The 25,616-nt window shown below is 39.4% G+C and overlaps 1 protein-coding gene across 2 annotated transcripts in view; it reads right to left on the bottom strand.

The window, feature by feature from the left end:
- The window catches only part of dym (dymeclin), a 48,704-nt gene that overhangs the window by 3,025 nt on the left and 20,063 nt on the right, over positions 1-25,616 (bottom strand). For both annotated transcript variants that reach the window (XM_007558925.2, XM_007558926.2), the window contains exons 14-16: positions 23,195-23,294; positions 9,155-9,337; positions 5,700-5,813 (exon numbers count right to left, since the gene is read on the bottom strand). In XM_007558925.2, coding sequence (XP_007558987.1) covers positions 5,700-5,813; positions 9,155-9,337; positions 23,195-23,294 — 397 coding nt within the window. The remainder of the gene's footprint in view (positions 1-5,699; positions 5,814-9,154; positions 9,338-23,194; positions 23,295-25,616) is intronic.

The raw sequence follows: 25,616 nt of genomic DNA, 5'->3' as shown, positions 1-25,616 counted from the left end.
AGCAACGCTATCGGTATCATAATGACACAGACGGAGGGGCTCCGGGGTCACAGGCCATATGCCAGGCTACTGAGACTAGACCACACACACCAGAACCATTGTGACGGCCAGACACAATGCAGAAGCTGTACTATCCTCCTGGTATGTGTGTGTGTGTGTGTAGGTGACTTGTCTCAGTCTACCAACTCAGCAAATGTTCATAAGACACCAACGCTGATGATTATTCAACTCCAGCTCCTTTTTTTTTGTTGCCTAAGGGATAAAAAAAATGCTCTAAACTTTTTCTTTTAATTGGAAAATTTGTTTCCCATTTTTATTTATTGATTAACATACATTACCACATGGTGACAGAAGGTTGTCAAGGAGATTAATGTCCAGATTGGATTATCGTGATATATGGATCCTGCACAGTAATGCTGATGTGCTAATTAAGATAATTAAAGCATTAATCAGCAAACATGGCTATGTCAACATACTGTCAAAATGTGTGATATTAATGCTGTTCCATCAAGCAGCATTAACTGATTAAATTTGCCCAGGGGAATATGCAGATATCTCCATATAATATACAATACTCTAATTAGCTTTATGAAGCATTTCTGATATTAGCTGAATCTACATGCTATTCTTCACCTGTTAAAATCAATGGTTATTGAAGTGCAAAGGGGAAATTCTAGCAGACCTTTCAGTCACTGCTGAAAATGGAGCGGCGAACATTTCAGTCACTTTCAGACGATGTCAAAAGAAAATCACCAGACAGTTCCTGATGTCTAAACCACAGATGCTTGCTCAAACAACTGAAAATGCCAGCAGTAGCCTGAGAGGAAGTAAGAGTTTTTTCTTTTCTTTTTCTCAACCAGTACCTTTTATTTATGTGGCTTTTATCTCGATAGCAATAAATTAAATCTTTCTTTCTCTGGAGTAGTGCTAAGATTCATGAGCATTGAGAGTTAATGTAATTCACTGTAACATATAGAAGCAAAGAAAATGATCAGAAGCTCCTAAAACTATTCTGTTAATGCACAATGACACTTTAAAATTTCAAATATCGGTCGCTTTTTTGGGATTACCGATCATAAACACTAAGGAACATAATTTGTGGTCAAAGTCTACAATTTATTCTGTATATCAAGTAAAACCTTGCCAGTACAAAACATACGTTACTGATCCTTTCTGGACATATGGAGAATGTTTAAACCCCCATGATATGCTGAAGCTTCCCCAAGACAATCATGAAGATCAAGGAGCTGTGGGTGATAGTGGAATAGATCATTTCTTTGCGTTTTTATTGTTTAACTTTCTAAAACCAGCCTCATATTTCACAACACACACAAGAAGTCAAGAGACACTAGCTCTGCAGGATATTATAAAAAAAACCCTGTAACAAGCAACAATTTCTTTACATTTAATGAACCCATCAAGAATCCCTCGTTGAATAATGGAAGTATTTCTGCCCCCTTCTCAGCTGTTCTGTCCTCGAGAAAAAGCACAGATTGTATATCAAAAGCTACAAGATGCAGTTTGTTCGCAGTTATTTTTGTAATCAGAAGTTACATAAAGAAACACATGGGAAGTTCTGCTGTTCTTTCTGGTTCTTGAAGTCTGTCTGGTAAAAAGGTTCTCTGAAACTACAGGCAGCAGCCAAATGGCTTCAATAAAGGCTGCAAATAATGGAAACAGGTCTGGTGTCACATTAATAAAATTCAGCTAACTGGATTGATCAAGGTTTATTTCAAATTTTTATTTGACAAAAGCTGAGCAGCTGACAGGGATGTCTACAAATCTGGAGGTTGTTGTAAAATGATATGCTCTGAAAAGCTCAAATGGGGGAAACGATTACACTTAAACATATTTTCCTCAAATTATCGTTTCCCCAAGTCATGTTTTTATTGAAGGAAAAAGAAAGCCAGACCCCTTCTAGACTCTAAATACATAAAATAGAGCAAAGTAATGCCTGAGTCACAGTGGACACTGCTCTTCCTTCTACTTCCATATAGGATGGGGATAGCTGGGGGATTTTGTGCAGTCGGAAATTTTAGATATGCAGCAAAAACATCCCTTACAGTCTGAGTGGAGAACAAGTACAGCGACCCCAACATTATTATTATTAGCCGTCCCTTATTCTGACTTCCTCTGTGAATATTTAACGTGGTTTTCTGTTGCCTTTTCTCTCTCTATCCCCTCCCCATCAGCTTGTTGTCCGGACCCACTTGGCCCGAGAGCAGATCAGTTAGTTATGGGTCCTTGCGGGTCCGGCCCTCGCCCCAGAACACAGACTGACTGGCTGGCCTCGTATCTTCACTCAGGACTCTGTGTTCCCTCTCCTCCTCTGCAGGCGGCTGTGCTGCCAGATCTTGACCAGACAGAGAAGAATCCAGCTGTGGAGCAAATATGAACCCCGAGCAAACAAACAAACAAACAAACAAACAAACTCAAATGCAGGTAAAGACACAAACACTCAAAGGTTATATTCCAAATTGACTTGCTTGTGTTTGTTTTCTTTGTTTTTTTTTTCTTTTGTTTTTTTTTATTGTTTTCTTTCCAAATCTCTCAGTCGTTTATTTTCAAAAGAACAAAAGTAACTAGATTACTGCTTGGTTTTGAAGGAAAATGTCAACCATCTGGAGGGTCCAGACGCTTGAATCATAGGGGCGGGTTAGTAATGAGGATTTGATGAAGAGCTTAATTTTAGAAAGTCTCCGATGTTTTAATGCTTGCAGTGTTTTACGCATTTGTTTTTCTAATTGTTCTGCTCCCTACACGTCGGTGTGTGGGATAGTGGCGATGAGCACCAGGTAGCTGAGGGACAGCTGGTATTCCTGCTGCCTCACCCCTCCATCCACCGCCCCCACGAGTCAGACAGTCTGCAGGCTATCAGTGCTCAATAAAGCAGATTTCAGCTGGACAGGCTAAACAACACATTCCTCGAGCCCTGCCTGCAAACACCACACGCCCCGAGACAAAACACACACAAACACAGAGGGGTCAGAGTGACAAGACGATGAGGGTCGTCTTTGGGGTATTTACACCTTCTTTAACGCATTGTCTCAGCTGGAGCTTCATTTACACGTCAACGTTTTTGTCTGAACGCTTTCAGCTCCTTCAAAAGGACCGGCCTTTTGTACTGTAGTGTCAACAGTCGTCCTTGTTGCTCACAATAACAAAGTTCTGTTTGATTAGTAAAGTCTAAAAAGAAATGGCTTTCTTAACCTCTGACTTCTGAAATGTCTCTGTCTCTACTACACATGGGCTGCTTACTGGTTTTAAAGGTTTAAAAAAAAATGACATGCTAAAACTTTCTGTCAATGACACAGCAAGTTTTCCACCAGTGGATGTGCACTGCCTTTCAACTGGCGATAAGACCATGGTTTACATCTTTGTCAACATAATATCACAACTGGAAACCGTTGCATATTTATAAAGGGTTATCATGCAGTGAGAATGTCATACTGGCCCAAGCCTTGCCTACACTAAGTTTTAGCACCCTCTACAATTACTGGCAACCTCAGTAAAGATGAGCAAAAAGATCTGAAATAGATTGTTGTTATGGAGACTTGGTGATCCCCAAGATGTCACCGTCTGCTGCAGTTATCCAAAGGCATCGATTTTTACGCCACCTCAAGTGTTCAGTGAATTTATCCAGCAAAAAAACAAGAAATTTACCCCAGAGAATGGCTCTACTTTTACATGAATGTGGAATATTTGAATGATGTTTTGTGGAAGTGTGGACCATTTTGAAACATTGTATTTTAGTCACATCAGTTTAAAAAAAAAAGTTTAAAGCTTATACTTTACACTAGTAACTTTAACTGTAAAATATTTTTAATTCATCAACATCTGGTCACAGCTGTCTGTGGTAAAAGAGGGAGTCAAAATTTAAGTAAAGGTAACATCATAGGGTTTAAAACGGTTTATGTTCTGCTGCATTGATAAATAACCACAATCCATGTTGATTATGAACAGAGTTTTAGAAATAAAGTGCTGCTGCTCCAAGTGTGTGATTAATGTTCCTTTGGGACAAGTCTCTCAGACTTGATTTATTAAATATTTGTGAATTTTAGGAATTTCCTCTGATTCAAAAGGGATTATAATGCAGATTTACTGTGTAAACAGACAACATCTTAACCCTGATGCAATGGCAGGAGCTACTACTCAGCATTAGTGATCCTGTTTTGGAGCCAACAGTGGAAACTAGGGATGTTAGGCCTAGTTTCCAAAAGTGCAAAAAACACATAATATAATGTTAAAAAAATATATAAAAAAATTCAACAAGTTTACGCACAAACAGATGAAATCTGACATTTACCCTTCCACTCTGGCTTTCATCTTGGACTATAAACAGAAGCACATCAACTCCAGCACCTCCTCATCGGAACTATTTACTACTGAATAGACTAACTGTACTTGTGATTGACCGACCAAGATGAATAACATGCTCAGGCTCAATGTGTTTTCATCGGAGAATACAGAGAGTGTTCACATCTCTTTCTTCCCAACCGCCTTGAAGGCTCAACTGATTGAGTTACCAATTCTCCTCTTGCGGAGTAATTATCGACTCATTGACGATTCTGCACAACATTCGTCTAACATATGGATTTTCTTTAGATTGGGGGCTCAACAGCAGGATGAGCTCATAGGGAGAAGCAAGGCAGAAGAGGAGAGACAGTTGTTTGACTGATGGTACCATAAGACAGCTTGGGCTTCTCCCAGAGGAAACATTGCCCAGATATTTCTTTCGCTTCACGTCACCCAGTGGAACTGGAAAGCTTTCAGATGGCCGGAGAGTCGATGTGAAACTCAACGACACATTTGCAGTCGCTCGCTTCACACTTGGCAGTCGTGCACCCAGTTGACATGTCAAAAGAAAAACTCAAAAAACATACAAATGTAGAAGTATGAATCACATACACGTACATTTCAGCTGGTGTTTTCTACATGTGCACCGCTCTGAAGGACAGAGGAGGGTTACACACATGCATAATTCTATGGATTTATGGCTGATTGCTGCATTAATGCTTCGAGGTGCTGACTGGGAGTGAGACGGGGGAACCCACATAAACTCATGGCGACGCACCATCCCTCTTCAGTGTCGGCGAGTGAGACAAATGCCTTGCAGCCCGCCGCCAAGTATAGAACATGAAACACATGATGAAACAGGCAATTAAGAGCCTCTATGCTGGTGGGGAGTGCTGTGTGGAGACCCCTGGTTACATATTCCCTCACTGATTAATGGAGGAGCTTTGGGAGGGGAGGGGTTAGCGAACCCGCCAGGAGTGTAGGGTAACGAGGCGCGGTGGCAGATTTATGTCCCCTCCCGCTCCTCTCCCTACAATCTTATGTGTCCATGACAAAGTGCCCCCGAGCTCCCCCATCCCATATCCTTGAAATGTCATTACATGTTCACATGTAGCAGGCCAGCAGAGATGGACGGGAGATATGCATTAATGTTGATGAGAACTGGGCTTTGGTCTTTTGTCTCAGGTCTCGGTAGCCGTTTTTATCTCTTCCTTGAACCCTTCCCCATCCACTTCTAATACTTCTCCCCATTCGTCTGTGCAGACAGACTCGTGAGCAACCATGCAACAAGCAGAACCTCGCAGTCTACGGCCTGTTTACGTTACACATGTACTGCTTCATTTATCTGCAGACAGCCTTCATTAGCAATCACCTCTGTCGTGGTGTCCTATGTGTTATCTTACCTTCAGTCTGTCTTTAGGCAAGGCCTGGGCTCCTTTCATGATGACCTCTTGAACCCTCTCCACTGACAGGTCACTTCCAGCCTGCTCCAGACGCTGACTGAAGAATCCTATCACCTAAAGTTCACGTAACAGGAGACAGACAATCAGGAATTTACTTACACTGCAGTTGTTTGGAGGGCGATGCGCAAACCACATTGTGCTTTTGAGTAGGATTCGGCAGATTTCCCATATCAAGGTTTTTACAAGTTATGGTTTTGAGAATGTCTAAAATTTTCCATCATACCATTCATACAGTTCAAAGGCGTATCAATGAGAAGCGAGAGTATTTGCTAGTCAACTATGTGAAAAAAGGCTAGTATCCTTTTATCTCGCTTACATTTTTTGAATTTTCTAGTTGTAAAAAATATGAAACGTCTTGGTGTGGAAACCAAAGCAGCACTTCCCAGCACTCATTAATGTAGCACTGTTTCAAAACCACAGCTGGCCAGCCATCTGAGCAGATAGGCTGAGTAATTCCTCCAACATAAATGTGTTATCCTCTAAGTGTACTTTTATCTAATTAAGTACAAGTATCAAATAACAGATCAGTCATTATATTACTATTAGAAGAAGTATGAAAAATATTGTAGGTTCTTTATTAAATAAAAAGTTGTTAGATTATGTAATTTATGTTCTGTTTTAGTAAATACTGTGAAAATGTGAAAACTTGGTATTTTTATTAAGTCATTACACTGTGGGAATCCTATGCAGGCTGACGGCCACTTGCGAGTTTGCATATAAAGACCCAGAATTAAGCAAACTTGTATATTTTGTAATTCTTAAATCAAATTTCAATGTTTCCAAAACGCAAATGCAACTGTGAGCTGCCCAGATTCTCAGTATGAGAAATTAGAAGCTTCCAGAATTAAAGATCTAAACATCAAGGCAATAAATATCTTCGTGGAAGCACTGTTCAGCAGTTATTACTCTAATTTTTCTTGTCAATACTTCTCGTGCCACAAAGCACACAAACACAATTAGATTAAATGTTGTTTATTGTGTCTTCCTGATTGAGAAGCCTTGAGGACTTATTTATCACACCGCCTGGACACCAATCTGTAAATTGTCTCTACGGTGTGTCATGTTGTAGAGAGAAATCTGACCCCATTCAGGTTACTTCACTTGATGAAGTGGCCAATCTTGCATGTGTAGTGCTAGTAATGTAATGCATGTGCACTTCTGCTTTCTTGTAGGTCTGTCCTACTGAAACAGTGACTTACACGACCTTACAACGAACCACGACTGAATGACAACCCTGCTTCCTTAACAAAATAATGAAACTAATGACATGATCAATTTAGTAATAAAAATATGACACATCTAAGTCGTATTTCATCTACGGGTTCAGGAACAAAAATGTTTCCACACTGTGCAGGACTACAGAAGATGCATTTGGCACCAAATAATAAATAACAGTAGCTGGGAAAAGTAAAAAAATAAGAGGTTAAAAGGCAAAATTCAAAACTACATGAATGCTGTTTTTGTTAAATGGGATCTGATTCAAATTCAACACATGATTTCAGCATTTTTTTTAATCACACTTAGAAAAAGCCCAGCAGCAAAGCTTAAATTATTTGATGCCCTTTGGGTTTACACTCGAGCAGGAAATTGAGGAAAGCACATTTTGTGTTTCTACTGCTGGGCTGGATGTGCCTCTGGGGAAATGTTTGAAAATTAAAAAAAAATAAATAAATAAAAAATCCTCAGTATTACCAATTCTTCTTTTTATGCCCCTTCTTTGTCACCAACAGCAGGAAAAAAAAAAGCCTCCACAGGCAACATTTTCTCTGCTAATGCTCAACAGTTGCTTTATAAAATTCAACTACTTCTACTAATTCTACTTCAGGATGAGTGTAGTGTGCGTCTCAATCTAATACTAATCTTTTCATTAACTCTGAAGGCCTCTCATATGGGGTTAAGTTAGAATAGCAAAGAAACAGCCTCTCATCCTGGATCTCATGCTAGCACACATGAATTTGCAAGCACGAGGAAAGCTTCAGAGAATAGCCTGAGGGAAGTGGTCTGAACCAAGGGTTCCTAGCAGGCGTGCCTCCCTCATACTTATGGATAACGGCGAACCCCAGGGTGATGCATGCAGCAACCACATGCAGATAGAGCAGAAAGCTTTACTTCCTTGCCTAGATGGCTGCCACAGATATAAAACACAGCTCTGGATTATGTTCTTTATCTTTATTCACCCACACTCAATAATTTTTAAGAGACAAAGCCTCTCAACACACCAGAACTGATTAATTCAGGGTGTTTCACATGCTGTAGGCTCCGTGTTGCCCATGCAGTTTGCACATGTTTCAGTTCAGAGGCTTTCTTAAGGATGCAAAAGACAAATCTACGTCCTTCATCCACAGCTCCTTAAATCTAAATACATGTGCTTCTTGAACTTTTTCACATTTTGTCACAGTAACATAGCACACTTTAATGTAATTCATTGGCATTTTATTCGTGCCATATGCTTTCCTTTATTAGGACAGCTCTGCCTTATATTCGTCATCAACTTTGTTCAATAATGTTCTCCAACTAGGTGACATCTGAAGGCTAATGGCTGTATTGAGTTTTATTCAGGGTATCCAAGTAAAGGAGGCTGAGCGTGGACACCAGACTTGAAAACATATATTTTAATTTCCTTCACTTTATAATGTTGTGCTTTGTGTTAGGATACGTTAAATGAAATCCCCCCAAAAGATATGGAAATTTATCGCTGTAATGAAATGATTATTTGTGATAAAAAGATTTTTAAAATAATCACTAGCTAATTTAGTAATCGATTCATCGTTAACTGGAGTAAACAGACTCAAAAAGGTTCTTTTGTTGGAGGCTCACCTTCTTGGGGTTGTTATTAAGGCCAAACTTTTCCAAAATTTTTTTCTTTTTTGCTTCAAGCTTAAAAAATATTTATAATAAAAAAACATAACCCTTATTTGAGTATGTTCTACCCAAAACTCCTCAAGTGGCAAAGTTCTTGCTTCACCTGGTTCAAATTCAACCAAGAAAATCTCCTATTAAGCAACTTTTGATATGCAATCATTAATTGGTAAATGTCAAATGTTAAGTCAAGCAGAAAGGGCTGAGATTTTCACATGTTAATGTTAGAAGTTGTTTTTTTTAGCTGCAGATGCATCCTTCGCTACAAATGACCAAGCGCAACCTAAAGGAATTCTACTGCATTTTAAACAGGAACTGATTTGTTTATTTGCATCTTTCACATATTTCTAGTATTGTATATAAAAAAGGCTCAAGTGGTTAAATGAAAAATATTTGCAGAATGGGGCAATTTTTTTTAACTCAATCAATCATCAGAATAACTGATATAATAATCAATTATTAAAATAAACGTTAGTTAGATGAGCCAAAAATCTTACATCAAACAAATCAGACACTGTTCATTTTCAGTAACTGACCGTGTCAAGGTTCTGCATGATGTCCTGGAAGGATGGGTGGGACCTGAACTGCTCGAAGAGCTCCCTCTTGTAAAGCAGCGCGTACACCAGGTTGGGATTATGGTGCAGGGAGTTGCAGAGGCAGGAGTTGATGATTTCCAGCATCATGCGGATCACCTCCTCAATCACATTCAGGTCCTGCGCCTTGGGGGGGAGGATGTAAAGGTTAATTGGCTTCACAATACAGTGGTTTTACTTATTATTGCGTCTTTAAATGGTTGCCTCTTGGTGAAGGGTGGGTGAAAAAAGGTGGAGGAAAATGGCAGAGGGAGGGAACGAGGGATGAAGATAAACACGGAGGAATGTCAGCTTAGAAGTAAGATGAGTCTTAGGCAGGGACAGAGAGGTGATCTTATAAGCCACAGGTCACGACATGGTCGGCTTTCCCATGGGGGACTGAGAAGTGTCACTAATGATGGATGACAGTGAAGGAGGAGAGGCTGGTGAGAACAAGAGAAGAAAAAGCATGGAGCTAAGTGGATGACTCAGAGGGATTATTTACAAAGTTCCTCAAGCAAAGCAGGCTCGCAGCCAAAAATCAAGGCAACTGAGGAGTTCAAGAAGAAGGATGGAGCCAGAAGAAACAACGCATCCGACAACTGAAGATAGAGAGACAGTCACGACTAAGCAGCATTTTGTCTTTCAGAAACCAGAACTCGGATATTAACTGTATGTCAGCTGGAAGTCGGAAAAACGCAAGTCGGGGGTCCAAATAGTTGTGTTAATCAAACCACTTTCAGCAACAAAAGCCATGCACGGCATAAAACGGCGGTCTTCACTGCCTCTCCACTGCCTGTTTTAAATGTTTTCCGGCTTGAACAGAACTTTTTTTTTTTAAATGTCAATAGGCTGTTTTAGGCCTATTGATGGTAAAGTTGTTGAGAAGCTAAGGAGGGCAGGGAAACATCTAAGACATAAAGGACAGTGAACCTCTGCTATACAAAGTCTCTTTCCACTGATTTAAAAGCTCAGAAAAATGAAATCAATTTGTTTTTGAAACTTTTCTTGGTTTATAAATGTACGAGACATATTCAAGGTTCCTCCAAATGTTAAAAATCAAATAATTTCCAGCTGTTTTCGTAACAGTAAGGACATTTAAGCACAAAACATTTAGCTAGTTAGAGGTTGTTTTCCATTTGTATCATCAAACACCTTGAGGCTGAAGGTGGCTTCTGACCTCAGTGCTAACTTCTATTGGCATTCTCACACAAATTATAAATCTATAGCTGGACTTCTTTACAATACATAATAAGATGTTTCAGATAGTTTAAAAGCCTATTTAAAACTTCTTCATTTGTGGGTTCGGTGTCAGTAACTAAAACATATTTTGATGTATCAAATGAAAGATGCGACTTTAAATAATCACTAGAGATTAAAACCTGAAGCCTAATTTTTTTAACCCCCAAACATTTTTATTATTCCCAACATTACTAAGTACAAGTTTATATTTTTCTACAGAACTCAGGGGAAATCAGGTGAAATTCTGAGTACAGAAATCTTCAAGATTTCTGAATTCAGGACCCATTCCTGTTGATTTGTTCTGGCTTTGAGCGCAAGAGTGTTACATTCTCAAGATCAAATGTAACACGACTTGAGGATATGAAAGGTTGGTTAAAATAAAAGCTACAGCTTCACAGTTTTAACATGTTTGGCATTCTTTTCTTTTCCCTCCTGTTTAACAAATGATCAGTGAAAAGAAGGGGAATAATGATCCATTTCGTCTACTAATGCAGTCTTCAGTGTGATTTCTTTCCGTATGTAAACACCGCTTCTTTTACTCATTTCCTTGTGGTTGAGTTGCTTTGGTTCTTTTTCTTCTGTTGCGCATTTCCTATTTTCATGGTATGCCTGTGGTCTGACTCCTTCCTCTACCTACCTGTATTTGTTTTTCATTTAATCATCCTGTTTTGTTTGAACTCTTCTCACATTCTGACACGTCTGGCTGGAAACAAACATGTTTTACCACACTTTGTGTTGATTAACATTCTTAGAACAGTATCGTAATCTTTCCCCCTCGTTTCAACAGACAGTTTCTATGTTGGGTCATAATTTTTAGTTTACAACACGAGTGCAGCAACTTATGTGGTCCAAGAAGTGTTTTTAACTGCAGACACATTTACATATTGAGAAAGATGTTTGGGTTAGATCTGCAAAGTACCAGGTGACTGCTATTTTTGTCATGAAGGAGTTATTCTCGATTCATCTTCTTTTATTTTACTAAAAAATAAAACATAAACGAGGCCAAACGTACGAGGATTTGTAAACTGTATCCAAGTGTTAACCAGTTCTTCAGAAAGGAAGAAACACCTGTCAATGCTAAACACCTCGATAAGTTCAAGAATTGTCTGTTTTGCTTATTGTAACTAACAAAGCCAGCATTTGCTCAAGTAATTTGACCATTTAAACCAAAATTTACAGCTTAATAAAGACCATCAGTTTTGTAGCCCAATAGCAATGTTTCAAAGTAAGAGAGCTGACAGCTTAAAAAAAAAAAAAGAAACTTCTGAGAAAATACTTCAATCATCAATAGAAATCTTAGCAAGCTGTTTCCCCACATGAAACAATCTGCTCTAACAGAAGAACTTTTGGCTTGGGGAATAAAGATTATATCTCATCCTTTAGTTACTGTATTCATAACAATGCGTCTACAAGCCAGACAGACGCCACCATGACTAGATAAGGTCCCGTCTGCCATGATCATGGTGGCACAAACAAAAAAAAAAAAAAAAAATGCAGACACCGTGGGAAAGTAAAAAACAGATGGCTGTGAACTGTCAAAGTTCAGGGGAAGATGGAGGATTTCCACAAATATGACAACGGTTGTAAAAACAGTCCAAAAGGATTCAGCGAAAATAATTATGTCATCCAGAAGAAAAACAAAAATCTAAATCCAACAAAACTGCTTTGCTTTGTCTTCATAAGACCACTTGGGGGGAAAATGCCTCAAAGCTGAAACAAAGCCTGAATGTCACCATCATAGATTTCATATTAAAAATTAAATATCAGGTCTCTATTCTGAACTTTGCCATATCTGTTCTAACCGTCTTCAGAATAGGTCTAAAAGTTTTCAAAGGTTATTAATTGGATGGGATAAACAAAGCACATCTCACAGTCCCAACATGGGACCCAAACAGAAGAGACAGGAAAATATGGAATGTAAAATTGGGTTTTATCTCCAGGAACATGTGTGAAAGTTACTACAAAATGATGAAACTAAAACACACAATAAGATAAATAGAAAAATTTGGTCTGGTCCATCCAAATCTAATGATGTTTTAATAAAAAACAAAACATTAAAAAAAAAAATGAGGTGAGATGATTCAAATAACAATTAGAGTAAATCAAGTTAATGGCCAGTGTCTTCCATTAAGTTTTTTTTTTTTGTTTGTTTGTTTTGTTTACAAGATTAAATAAACATCCTGTTGGCATTCTCCCTCAGTAGTCATAATTTGATAAATTAATCAAAAAGTGATTGTTCTCTCTGAGAACATAATCTGTTTTGGTTGTTTCATGGAGATGATTTTACCCTTTTTGATCTAATTCTAAAATGTCGCTCTATACAGAGTGTTAAATGATAATTATGGCGCAATAGGTTCACATTAAAGCGGCTGATAGCTGCCAGCGAGCCCTGAGGAGTTTTGTTTCGGTTGAAATCCTTGGTGTACGTGTGCTGACGCTCTGTAATTCAAACAGGTTTTTACCACCATCTCACTGCGTCTGTTGAGCTACACAGCAAAGTTCAAACGGACAATGTCTGTGGAAATAACTTCAAAAGATCTGACGCAGGTGAAATTCAACCAAGTTGATGTCTGAATAGCAACATAGTTCGAGTGAATGAATGCATCTCTTATGGGACCGAAACATTAATGGGCCAGTTCACGTCGTGTTTTTACCCTGCTCAGTTAACAGCGCCGTCTGCTCTTTGGCACACGTGAAAAACTAAATTCTCCAAACCTAACCTTACGCTTGAAAAATACATGGTTTGCCCCCCCTGACAATGATGCCAATGTTTGGTAACAGTGAGCATGTTTGACAATGAGATGTAAATGAAATAAAAAATGTGGAAAACACTGATCAATGTCTTGAACTATTCCTATTTTATTCATCTTAAATATTTATTCATTGTTCACATTCTTGTTCATAAACCCTGAGAACAACTTCGACACTCAGCAACGGTAGCCAAATCAGCACATACTGCATCTCGGGCCGTTTAGAGTTAAAAGGCTGGCAGCTCAGCAGCTAAGACGAGGCTGAGAGGAGAAAACGCAGACTAAAAGATCACAGGAGTCAAGAACATTGTAAGCAGCTTAGTCTAATGCAGTGTCTTTTTCATGAAAGCGGTCTAATGGCTGACTAAACACAACACAATACGTGACAAGTTTCTGTGATCATCCTGGACCTCTAGTGAAATGAACTACTGTAAAGGCTGCTACATGGTTAAGTACCAGGAGTGCGCTGCTAATGTAAACAAGATTAAGAGTCAAGTAGATCTGAAAGACAAGGGAATAGCAAACAATAGGCATACATGTTTAATTCAGTATCTAATGTTGCATGCAAAAATATCACTGACCCCAAAAAACACATACTGACTGACTAGCGGTGCAATCTACTGTGAAATTCATACAGATGAAGAATTTTCCAATATTGTGTGTGCACATCAATTTACTGACATTACCACACGTCAGTCCTTCAGCCTGGTTGTAAAATATAACATGCCAAAGTCTATTATGAATCTGGCACCAGGAAAAAGCAGAAGTTGGAAGGAAGGAACATAAGGTAGGAAAGGAAAAAAAACATTTGGACATTAAAATATTTTTTTCAATACTGGCCTGGAAATTGCAGAGATGAAATTCAAGACTTTTTGAGAGTGAGTAGGAACCCAATATACTAGGGAAAATTGATATTCAACTTCTAACCAACTCATGATGTAAGAGGAGCTCAGAAATGAGAGAAATCAATCAAACAGGGAATGATTGAACATCGATGAACACCTTTTCTGTTCTGGAAATTGTCTCCTTTATTTGATCTAGAATAATATCCTGAAGCAGACTTTTTAGCCCAAACATCCAGTAGTCCACACAAGGATGTTGAAAGCTACAATTTATTGTAACGTATTATCTCTAAGAGCCTTTTGAAAGTACTGAGCCAGCAAACATATTTATGTTCACATCTTTTCCCCATTTATTTATTTATTTTTTATTTAGATTGAAGACAAAGTCATCTTTTCTACAACTTTAGAGGGAAAGTTTGTTCTTGACCTCTTCTGGGAGTCTTGCAACTCTATTAAAATCGCATTTAGAATAATGACATTTTCGTCTCATGAGCGCTTCCATTTGAAAAGACTCAAAAGATCTCCGCGCGCCATCTCAGTATTTTGAACCTATGACCTACAGTCAAGGTTTGATTTGAACAGAAAACATTATTGTTCTGATGACCTGTTTTGACTGTGGCTTTGGCGATAGCACATTCAAAACAGGAACCTGGCAAGACTGCCGCAACAAACCGATGGGAAGCCGAGATTCCGTCCAATCTGGGTTATCCATCTGCAACAGAGCAGCATGTGGTAGCATTTTTTATTCCATCTTGTACGCCCTGCTTGAAAACTAGTCCTTATCTTATAAATAACTTAGCTTGCCGTGCGGCTTCCCCCTCCACCCCACAACATCACACACACAATCAGCCTTTCATAAGTAGCCAGGGGATTAGGATAATTGTAAATAACAGCATTCTGTTGTGCATAGACTGTGAATTAGGCTTGCAACACAGATGCAATAATGTATTGCATTGATTTCCACAAGCCTGTGAAGGTGTTTGAAGGCTTCACATGCTAGACATGAGGAGGCAGGGGGAAGGCTGGACAGCCAGCCATAATGAGGACTGATTGTATGTCTGGAGGCAGAGGTGGCTCTCCCTCCTCGACACCGCTGCCTAGCTAGACCTGCTCTCCTCTGTTCTGCAGTGGCAGGCCATAATTAGACAGAAAGCAGGCACACATATGGGAGACAACTGAGTAGGAGGAAGAGGAGGCAGAAGAAATGAAGACAGCGACCAAAATGGGAACGTACAAGACGAGGGGCCGAGGGGTGGGAGTGTGTGTGGGGGAACTGATGGAGACGGAACGAACGCGACAAGGAGGAGACAAAAGGAGCAGAGGAAGGCAAGAGTAGGAGTGAGGAATGCCTGGTGTGTTTGTTCTCCAGCTCAGCACCCAGCTTAATGAGATTAGTCTGGCAGGGGAAAAAATGCCACACTGGGGAATTCAGGTCACATGAAAATAGGCTAGCTAGACGACTGCCTGGCCCTGCGTGCGTGTTTGTCAAGAGGATAAGATTAAGAGGTCCGTGGTCTACTTGAAACCCAGACAGGATTTAAATATGCTGGTTGCTCCTCCTTCTCCTCTCCAACTTTCCAATCTGTTCTTGCGCACTTGTTTTACCCCCCCCCCCAAAAAAAAAAAAGCATATCCTGGAAGGACCAGAGGACACTTGACATCTCTTTCAGTTTCTCTTCGTCTCTTCCTCCTTTTTGTTATTTGTCCTTCCCCGACATTCCTCGGTTTCCAACTCAGCTGCAGAGTCAAGAGTAAAACAGCCCTTAGAAATGAATCTCTCGTTGATCTGGTCCTGTTTTGCTCGTTTCACCGAGTCCACAGATGCTACCAGGAAGGATGAGTCCATCCGCATGTGTCTGACCAACACCTCTTCGGATGGTTTTGACCATTTGCAAAACATCTAATAATTGCAACGTTACAAGGTAACGGTTGTGGTCAGCATCAGCGTGTGTTTTCTAAGCTGCCAGTACATGTTTGCCTGGGAATCCTTGTGCATGAGGACAGAGTGTTTACAGACAGACATGCAAATCCCTGTAAAGCAGGAGCTGGCATCATTAAACCAATAGCTTAGAGAATCCCTGGTTGGCCACACTCATTGCAAGCTGTTGCAGGGCAGATAAAGCAGACATGTTAGGAAAGAACACTGACTAAGACAGACACAAACAGAGATGGTGGGAGAAGAGACGCAGAGATGAGTCAAAATGTAACCCCTTTCCAAATTAACACCAAAAAGTAGTTTGTTGTGAAGTAGGAGGCAGCTTAAAAGCAAAATCAAGTTTGAAGGCAAAAAAATAAATAAAAACAACAAGAAAAGAGGGGGGGAAAAAAACTGCCACATGGACAACCAGAAAGGGTCAGACTGACTGAGCGGCACCCGGCTGCCCTGTTTGGAAGTTTTTTTTTGTTTTTTTTTTTAAATGGGTCATTGTCTGACGTGCATTATGGTCTAGCAGCTATGTCATAATCACACCATTCTGTGAAGCACTGTGCCCAGGTCAGCCTCTCATTACCCCCTAGTCTCACACACAATGCACAAAACTTCTTTTGTTGCACAAACACTGAGAATGAGGCAAGCGGCGGCGTCTGCAACAGCAGCATGGGCTGCAACAGCAGCATGGGCTGCAACAGCAGCAGCAGCACACTGGGCCGTTCTAGGTCTAGGATGTGTTCAGGACAGGCTCTGCGTCACTGTCTGAGGAGAAAAGTTTGAGCCCATTAACAGTGCAAGACCTCATTATCACTTTTTAGGTGTCATCTAGTTGGTTGAGACTTGGGTGATGGAGGAAGAAGAAAAAAAAAACAAAAACAAAAAAACAGCAGTGGGGCTAAAGATAAGAGGGATGACACCGGCCGCTGCAGGAGAACTCTGGGAGAAAAGTGGGCAGTGCTAATTGATCAGACAGAAGCTGTGCTCTGTTTGCTGCGCCTCAGTCCTGAAAAAGACCAGGGCACAGCAGGGCTGCTCTAATTATCGTTTGGAAGGAGATAATCATTGGAACCCAACATGCTGTCTGCAGGCATGGCTCACCCACTGCTCAGGAATAGATGTAGAGAGCCAGACAAGAGACGGTAGGAGGAGGAGGGATGCATTTTTAATTAAAATACGCAGGTGATGAGCAAAGTAGGTTAGCGCCGTTGCTCGCTGCCTTAATGAGAACTACAAAAACAAGACTTCTGAGATAGAAAGGACAGGATATTTTGATTTTACTTGAGTTTGAATATCAGACTTTGACTATTTCATAAAAAGTCTCAACAGCAAAGGGAAGAAGTGGCCTTCAAATAGCCAACAGTTAAAGTTGAGTACAAAAAAAAAAGCGTTTTCATGTTTAGGATGATGTAAATGGTTCCCTGGTTTAACACAACTAGATCAAATGAATGGTTTATTAACTGGATCTCTGCAGTTTGATGTTATATCATTGAGTTAATTCAGCCGTCTAAAGCTGCTCTGACAGAGCAGAGACACATTTAAAACCTGCAAAACCCTCAAGTCTTAAGGAGCTTGACACCCACGGTTTAGGGTGCTGGCAAAGAGGCCTTCCATCCTGAAAAACTATACAACTCATCAATGAAGATAAATTACCAAGTGATCTGGGATTTTTAAATTGATGACTGAGAATGGTGTAAATGATTTTTTGACATGCCATTTTTAATACAACATAAATACTAATAGATTTAGTTTTTAATACTCCAATGTGATTTATCAGAAGCAAGTTCCTTGGTTGAGGTTAAAGAAATCTGTGTGCAAGTCTGTCATAGGTATGTATAATTTTGAACTGAAATGCAGGCAGAAATAATTCTTCTTTATTTTTTCAAACCAAACAGAAACCAGGTACTCTTTGATAATCACTGTAGGTAGCCTGTAGCTCTTTTACATTCTCTCTCTTCAAGGTATTTTCATTCAGAAAGTCCAGAAGCTCTCTGTGTATGTACTAAGTACTAAAGACTCGGTGGTGTGGTTAATTCATTGACTGATAGAAGGATGGACTCTACATTAAAAGGCAGTAAGAAATGTGACAGGGCAATGTAACATTCCTATTGCAATCAATCGGCTGTTCCTTCCAGCTAAACGATTTATGATAGTTAATGCTGACCCCTTTCCTTGCACACTATGCATTAAACATTTTCCATAGCCTTGGAGAATGAGATAAAATCCATGTGGACTCTGGAAAGCGGGGCTATAAACTTCAATAGTCTCAGACAGAGAAGAAAACATACCGTAGAGTCTCGCCTATTTCACAACTGAGTATTTCACAGATTTTTCTGTGGAACCCAACTCCTAATTATTTGCGGAAAATATGCCTTTTCGCAGAGCATATCTAAAATATTTTATAGAAAATGCCACTTGCGAGGCTGAAATACCATGTATAATGCAACTTAATAGGCAAATGGATGGTATTTGCAAAACAGCTAATCCAGGATCACAATTTATTTTCCTTGGTGCAAATTTGCTGAACACCCAAGAGTGGAGATAAGAAAGCCTCCAGATATGATCTTCTGCAGTAGTGCTAAAATAGTTAATGCATACTGAGGTATACTGGGTATTTGAACTCTTAAAATATGCAGTGTTAAGTTTTTTTTAAAGGGGAATATCAGTCATTTGTGGATTTTAGCTATTCATGATTGGTTGTCGTCCCTAACCCCAAATACTGGAGATCCACTGTACAAGAGTCAAACTTGTGAGTTAGTCATGGAAAGTATTTTTGTTTTTTCTTTTTTACATTCAAGTTTCATTGATGGGGAAGTAGACATTTGTTTAGATGAGACAAATACTCACTGTACCTTTTTATTTTATATACAAAAACAGTGCAAATAAAGCTGTTAAATGTTCATGACATGTAGGGGCATCAAGCTATGACTAAGGCACTGTACCAGTCAGTGACTTTACTGTCATAAGTATTTGAGTCAAATCCCCTTTTGTGGTAAATTACACACAAATTCTGACAAACAAACGTTGACGGCTACTACAAATGCACAGACATGCTCTCTTTTACGATGAAAACTACTCCTCCGTATCCTTGTCTGAATTACAAAGTTCACCAAAACAATTTCTCCTCAACTCTAAACTACAGAGGCTTTAATGCAAGTGAAAATGGCTTTTTGCAAAAAAACAACTGCATATCCTCGTAGAAAAGTGGCAGAATCCTAAAAGCTCTGATAATAAACAGAAGGCATAATGTTTATTATCTGTTGATAAATCCTCTGGCTCTGCTGTTCCCCTTAAACAAGTGGACTGGTGCCACAAAGCTAATGCATGCGTCAACTCTGGCTATTAAAAAGAGATCACAGATTGTGACTCAACCAGGACACATAAACACATAGGCTGGGTGGTCCATGGGGCTGCTGGCAGTGTGCGTCTGGGTGTGTGCGTCCGTACGCGCGTGTGTGTGTGTGTGCTTGCAGGATCTTTCCCAGAAATGTGCAGCAGTAAACAGACTAAGAGGCAGAGAAGTAAGACAACCATTATGACTGGCTGGGAGCATAAACAGAAACACAATGCAATTCAATCCAACACAGAGGGTACGTCTTTCTTTTAATGTTTGCTTGTATGTGCAAGCTCTTTCTGCGACTCGACGGGGAGCAGGGGGCATGAGAGATCCTCTGCTTTGACCGAGACCCTCTATGATGTTCCCCAGGGGCCTCAAGAGGCCCTAAAAACCCTTCACTCTTTCTTCCCTGATGCTAACCAGATGCAGCGGCACCAACACATTCAGAGAGACAGGGGTGTGTTCAGTGTGTATATGCAAGAGACGGAGACCAAGACGTTAGGAGACGAGCAGAAAGCACGCAACTTTAAGCCAAAGCTTAGAGCGTTTCATGATGTTTTTTTTCATATCCTCCTCTCAGACTCTCCCTCGTAAAGAGAGCAATTACACGTCCAGGACAAGCCCACATTAAACAAACATTAGTTCTCTCGGCAGAGCCAGACTCGGCCAAATTACATTGTTTCCAGATGCCTGTCACAAAAACACATTTACACCCACCCTGAACCCTCCTCCAATCCCTTCCTCTCTGCGCCGCCTGCCAGCTTCTCCTGTTTCAATTGTTCTTTTCTCCTCACATTTTGACCTCCTTTATCTCTCTGTAGTTCCCTAAACTTCCACACCTCTCAAGTTTAGGCGTGGCTTTGTGAACAACTCCAGAGGCGTCTGTTTTCAATTACGCCGTCACAACCACTAGCAGGAGATGAGAAGAGCCCTGGGATGGAGGAAACAAAGGAGCTGGTATAATGAGACAAGAGGAGCTTCCGTCATGTGTCGCATCTGCCAAACCAGTGATAAGCCTCATTCAGAGCTTGAGCTCATTACAACTGCTCATATAAGAAACATTATGCATGAAGTTTCACAGAAATCTTATATCAACAAGAAGAATATTAGTCCAGAAGAAAGCGATGCCGTTTAAATTCATTTTTGTAACATTCCATGCATAAAAAGACGAACAAAAATAACCCTCTGCATAATTTTCTTCAATCTCATTTCTTTGACATTTTCAAAAATAGCTTTGCAATTGTTTTAGATCTGGGAAATAATCATAAAAAGTTTATGAGCCAAGACACAAATGTCTCAAATTTGCATATCTTGTAGCCTTAAGGCAGACTGTCAATAATCGTTCCATATTTCTCAACAATGAAACATAAAACATTGTAGGATCTTTATGATTTTACTAAAAGTTTCTGCTGTGGCAGAAAAAATACATAAATATATAAATATGTGTCAAACATCCAGTAACATCCATTATTCCTGATATGACATGAATCTTGGCTGTTAATGATTTCTTTCTTTCCCATTACTCCTTTCAGATCATCCTCTCATTAGGGAATGGGACCGTAATGCAGTTTGCGCCTAACATGACTAATTACTTAACTGCATTGTTTTGCAACTAGAATTAAACTGGAATATACGCAATTGAATTTAAATCCATCTTTATGTTTGAACTGAAGTGACTGCACAACATATTTCACTAAAATCTGTTGAGTTTGTAAAGTGCCCTGAGACAACATTTGCTTTGAATAACAGCTACACAAACAAGATGAATATAACCGAGTGGAATTGAAATCCGTGGTCTTTTTTTTTTTGTTTGTTTTTTATAAGGAAGGCAAGTGTCTCCTGTAGAACTCGCTGAAAGGCTAAAACAACCACAAAGCAGAATCATCTCACTCGTGAAACATTTAAATCATGATTATTACCTTGGCTATTTGTCACTTCTACGTTGTTTTTCTCACCTGCTATGATGGAGGTTAAAAGACACCAACATTTAGATCAGTCACAAACACAATGGACACAGTAGCACTAAAGTTTCTGAAGAATGCTTAATTGCTTTGTTACTTGTAATTTTCCTTGTAAGAAGAAGCACTCCATAACTGTCTATGTATTTCCATGTATTTTTTTTATATATTAATTTCCACACCATGTAAAATTGATCATTGTCACAATAAATCAAAATCCTGATGATGATGAAAGAAAATTAACCACAGTAAAAGGTACAGTAAATATAGCAGGTGTTGTTCCTCTAGTAGTAGGTAGTACTGTTTAGGTATCTGAATTTTATCTTACCGCGTTAGAACAGAGGAAGCTGGAAAAAATGCACTAAAAATAAAACAATTACTAGACTTCTCATTTTCAATTTATGCACTTCTTTGTGTTTGGTATTTCACATAAATGCCTAATAAATTGCATCAAGGTTTATGGCTGTAACATTAAAAGTTCCAGGGTGCGACTCCTTTTACAAGACACTGTATGTTTCTGTTTTGTGTAAGTGTGTGTCCGTGGTCTGAAGCCAAACAACACATGGTACTTTTTTTCATCAGCAGATGTCAATATGCCTCTAGAGCTGCAGAGTAGACATGGGAACCAATGTCACATATAGTTGGTGTAGACTAAGCTGAAGGATAAAGGCTGTATCAGAAAAACTTGATCGACTCTTTTCTAGGTCTGTGACCCAGACTGGAAGTCAGACGCTTTTCAAGGAAAAGACAACTCTTGCAAAATTTCCAAGAAATATGCTGAAGATTTGCCACATGCCCTTGAGCAACACACTGAACTTTTGACAAATGCACCAGTACTGTTGTGCAGATGACCCTTCACTTTGACTTCTGGCTCCATATTCACAGAGTTGCCTCATCTCCCTAAACGGATGTCTTTAGTGCAGCAAGACTCGTGTGTTTTCCCATCGTTAGCCGAAAACAATGATCAATATTGTTCGAATGCGATTAAAACGGCATTAAAAACAAGCCTTTAAGGAATGAGATGTCTCAACAAGGCTGGTAATTTAATTGGATTGCATGTGCTTGTGTGCTTCCACATGTGTGGTGACATGTTTTTGTACGGGGCCTCATCAGACAGACACTAAAATAAGGGAAAAAAAACACCAACATAAAACCAACATATCCATGTAGACACACTACATTATCCTGAAGGAAGGCGTCTTTGATAATAGATGTAATCATATCTGTCAGCCATCAGAATTTCCTTATCTGTTGTGTCCAATATTGACGTAAATGCATCATGGACTCGCTTGTAGGTATTTTAGTAAAAATGCACCTAATTGGTCAGTAAAAGGTTGGAATAAAATGCAATGACAGGATTTGGCCAATATAGCATATTGTGGGCTGCTCTGAAGACCAATCCTGAGTTCTCAGACATGTCAATGAAACTTGAGTAAATTCAAATTATTTCCTTTAACTCTAAATCATTTAATTAGAAAAACGACTGTTATGATAAATACGCTATTGTAGGCAACTTTTACATTTTTATTAGCCTGGATTTTAAATGCTTTGCACAGTACTAAGAGGTGTGCAATTGGAAAACCAGGATTAAGCATCCGCTTAATTTTCCCCAACTTGGAACATGGGATTCTAATTTCTTGAAGCACAAATTTAACACATTATTACTTCACTGCATCTTGTGAAAGAAAACACCCCTCATGTTCTTCTTCATATAAACATTCACTACACTCTGAACACCATATCTAGTCGTCCTTACATATTTTCCCAGTTAAATGCCTTCCTTGTTCCACTAATGTCTTATAAAAAAAAAATCCCAGCACCGCACATTAAAGGGTCACACATGTGTGTGTCAAATTCTTGTTTCTTATCCATGTAGACATAATTCAGCAGCTATTAATAAACTTTATTCCCCACTTAGAGAAAGTGTGAGTGTGTGTGCTTTACTCACGTAGTCTGGCAAGGCTGTGTTGTCTCCTTGTCTGCCTCTTAGAGACTGTGTTGCCTGCTCCAGAACCTTGTTGTGCTTTTTGGAAAGCAAAGCAAATAAACTGATGGGAAAAACAGAGAGACAGAAAGAGAGACATAAGACTGAGAGCTCCAGCATCTGATGAATGGCACAACAAGTTAAGCACAAAGAAGCCAAGTAGCCAGCTGGAAAGTTTTCCATTTTCTGAAACTAATAGATGATTAATGCTGAAATGGTAGTCTTCGTTCTCCTTTGAAAGCCAGAAGCCTCCCTTTATGACAGACGATTATTGAGACATAACTGTTTTTATTTCTAAATGAAGCTTTTCAAAAGTAATGATTATTAATAATGAGTCTTCAAAGTAATCCAGACTTTCTCATGGGATGATTTAGAAATTTCAGGAGTTGAAAATCCACAATTTATGATTATTTAACTAAGTCGTCCTCTAAAATTATTTCTAAAACTTCTTTTTGGTACAGATGAATGTTTCACTTTTAGTCTGATTTGTTTTACCATTTGTTTTTGTGTTTGTGGGCGACTGGACCACAGTACACGTAAGGATAATGTATGACTACATGGGTGCAGACATGAAGCCAGTCTGATGGAGTGACTTTGGGTTTGAGTAACTCAACGGACAGATTTATGTTTGGGGGGAAGGGGGGGGAGAGCTCCATGTTTTATGGTTTTTTTCCTCATTTCATCCATTTTTAACATTCAGGTTTGTAACATTTGTGGTCCCGGTAGAGGACAAACCTTTAATTTGCATTCCAAAAGTAAAATTTACTCTATTCCAAGAAATGCAAAGGGCTGAAGAAACACAAGGAGCGCTCTGATAAATCCCCACTAAAGACCCACATGTTCATCTGTCAGCACAGGAAATATACACATGCAAAATACCACCGTGGTCTTGATCCAAGAAAATTGGCCGAATGAAGGAACTGGATCAACTATGTGGAGATCTCCCTCTCATCTCCAGATCTGCTGCTCAAGGCTCTATTAGAATCATATAAAGAGCTCTTGTTCTAAACTATCTGTTTTTTTTTTCTATTTCAAATGACAGACCACCAACCAAGCTCCACCTGGTGTGTTAACTAACATACAATACTGCAGGATGACTAGTTGGTCTGTCCCCACTTCAACCTAAACTGAAGCAGTGATGAAAAAAAGACTTAAGACTTTTATATGTAACTTAAGCCTAAAATGTTTTTTGCAATGTAAAAAAACAAAACAAGGAAAACTGGTACAAAGTAGATTAAAGCTTTTATTATAGTGTATAAATAAATCCACTACATCTCAGTAAATTAAAATACGTGATCCAATGAGGCTCCTTTGTCAGCTTACCAGTATCTTTTAAAAATAACCTCTAAGCATGTTCTAAAGATATTTTTAATTAAGCTGGCATTTCTGAATTTAAAGTGTTTAGTTGGACTGATGTAATATTCTAATTTTAAATACTGTTTTCACCAGTTGTAAGCAGAAAATTATAATTAACAGAAATAAAGGCTGAAAAACATCCGTGTGTGTCTGTCATTAATTTAAATAATGTGTTTCACTTACAGAACTGAGTTGCTGAAATAAATCAACTTTTCAATAATATCCTAATTTATTGAGATGCACCCGGATTTTATGAGATGTTGGCGAAACAACAATATAACTTGGCATTGTGTCAACATATTTGCACTCCGATTCAGTTTTCTTACTTCATGAAGTCTGAACTGTTGCTAACCTACATCACAGTGCCACATACTTGCACGTAGCCCGACGCCGGTCTGCATTTTTTTTCCCAGATATTTTCCACACAAAACACACAGAAGATGCACTGCATTATTTTATGTTCCCTGACTCCCATCTCTAGCCAATGGTGACCTGATTTGAGTCTACAGATGCATAAGCTTACATAAGAGCATTTCTGCAAGGGAGCAACAATGGGCATAAAATAATAAGGAAGGCAACATCAACAGCAGCATCTAAGATTCTCTCTGAGGTCAGACGTGGGGCAGAGTTCAGTGCACTCTGGCTGACATTTGGAAATTCCTGGCAGGAAATTCCCTTTATCTTACAGCAGGCCAACCAGCTAAGCCCAACCCAAGCAATCACACTGATCATCATCATCATCAGACATAGTCAGTTGCTCTACATTAATGCTGGGCACAAGTGTACACACTGAGACAGTTTTCCTCTCGGTCTGAAACCACCAGAGTCACAGATAGGGAGAGGAACACAGGCAGCGAGATAAGAGGATCCTTGAATTTGCGTGAATGTGCGCACGTCTTCAAGGAAGGAAACGTTCTTTCCCGTGTGCGTGGAGTGAACAAACAGCCATGAATGACCTGATGTCACTGAGTGTGTGTGTGTGTGTGTGTGTGTGTGTGTGTGTGTGTGTGTGTGTGTGTGTGTGTGTGTG

Source organism: Poecilia formosa, unplaced genomic scaffold, assembly GCF_000485575.1.
Source record: "Poecilia formosa unplaced genomic scaffold, Poecilia_formosa-5.1.2 Scaffold100, whole genome shotgun sequence".
NCBI classification, from domain to species: domain Eukaryota; kingdom Metazoa; phylum Chordata; class Actinopteri; order Cyprinodontiformes; family Poeciliidae; genus Poecilia; species Poecilia formosa.
This window is presented reverse-complemented; position numbering and strand designations above follow the sequence as displayed.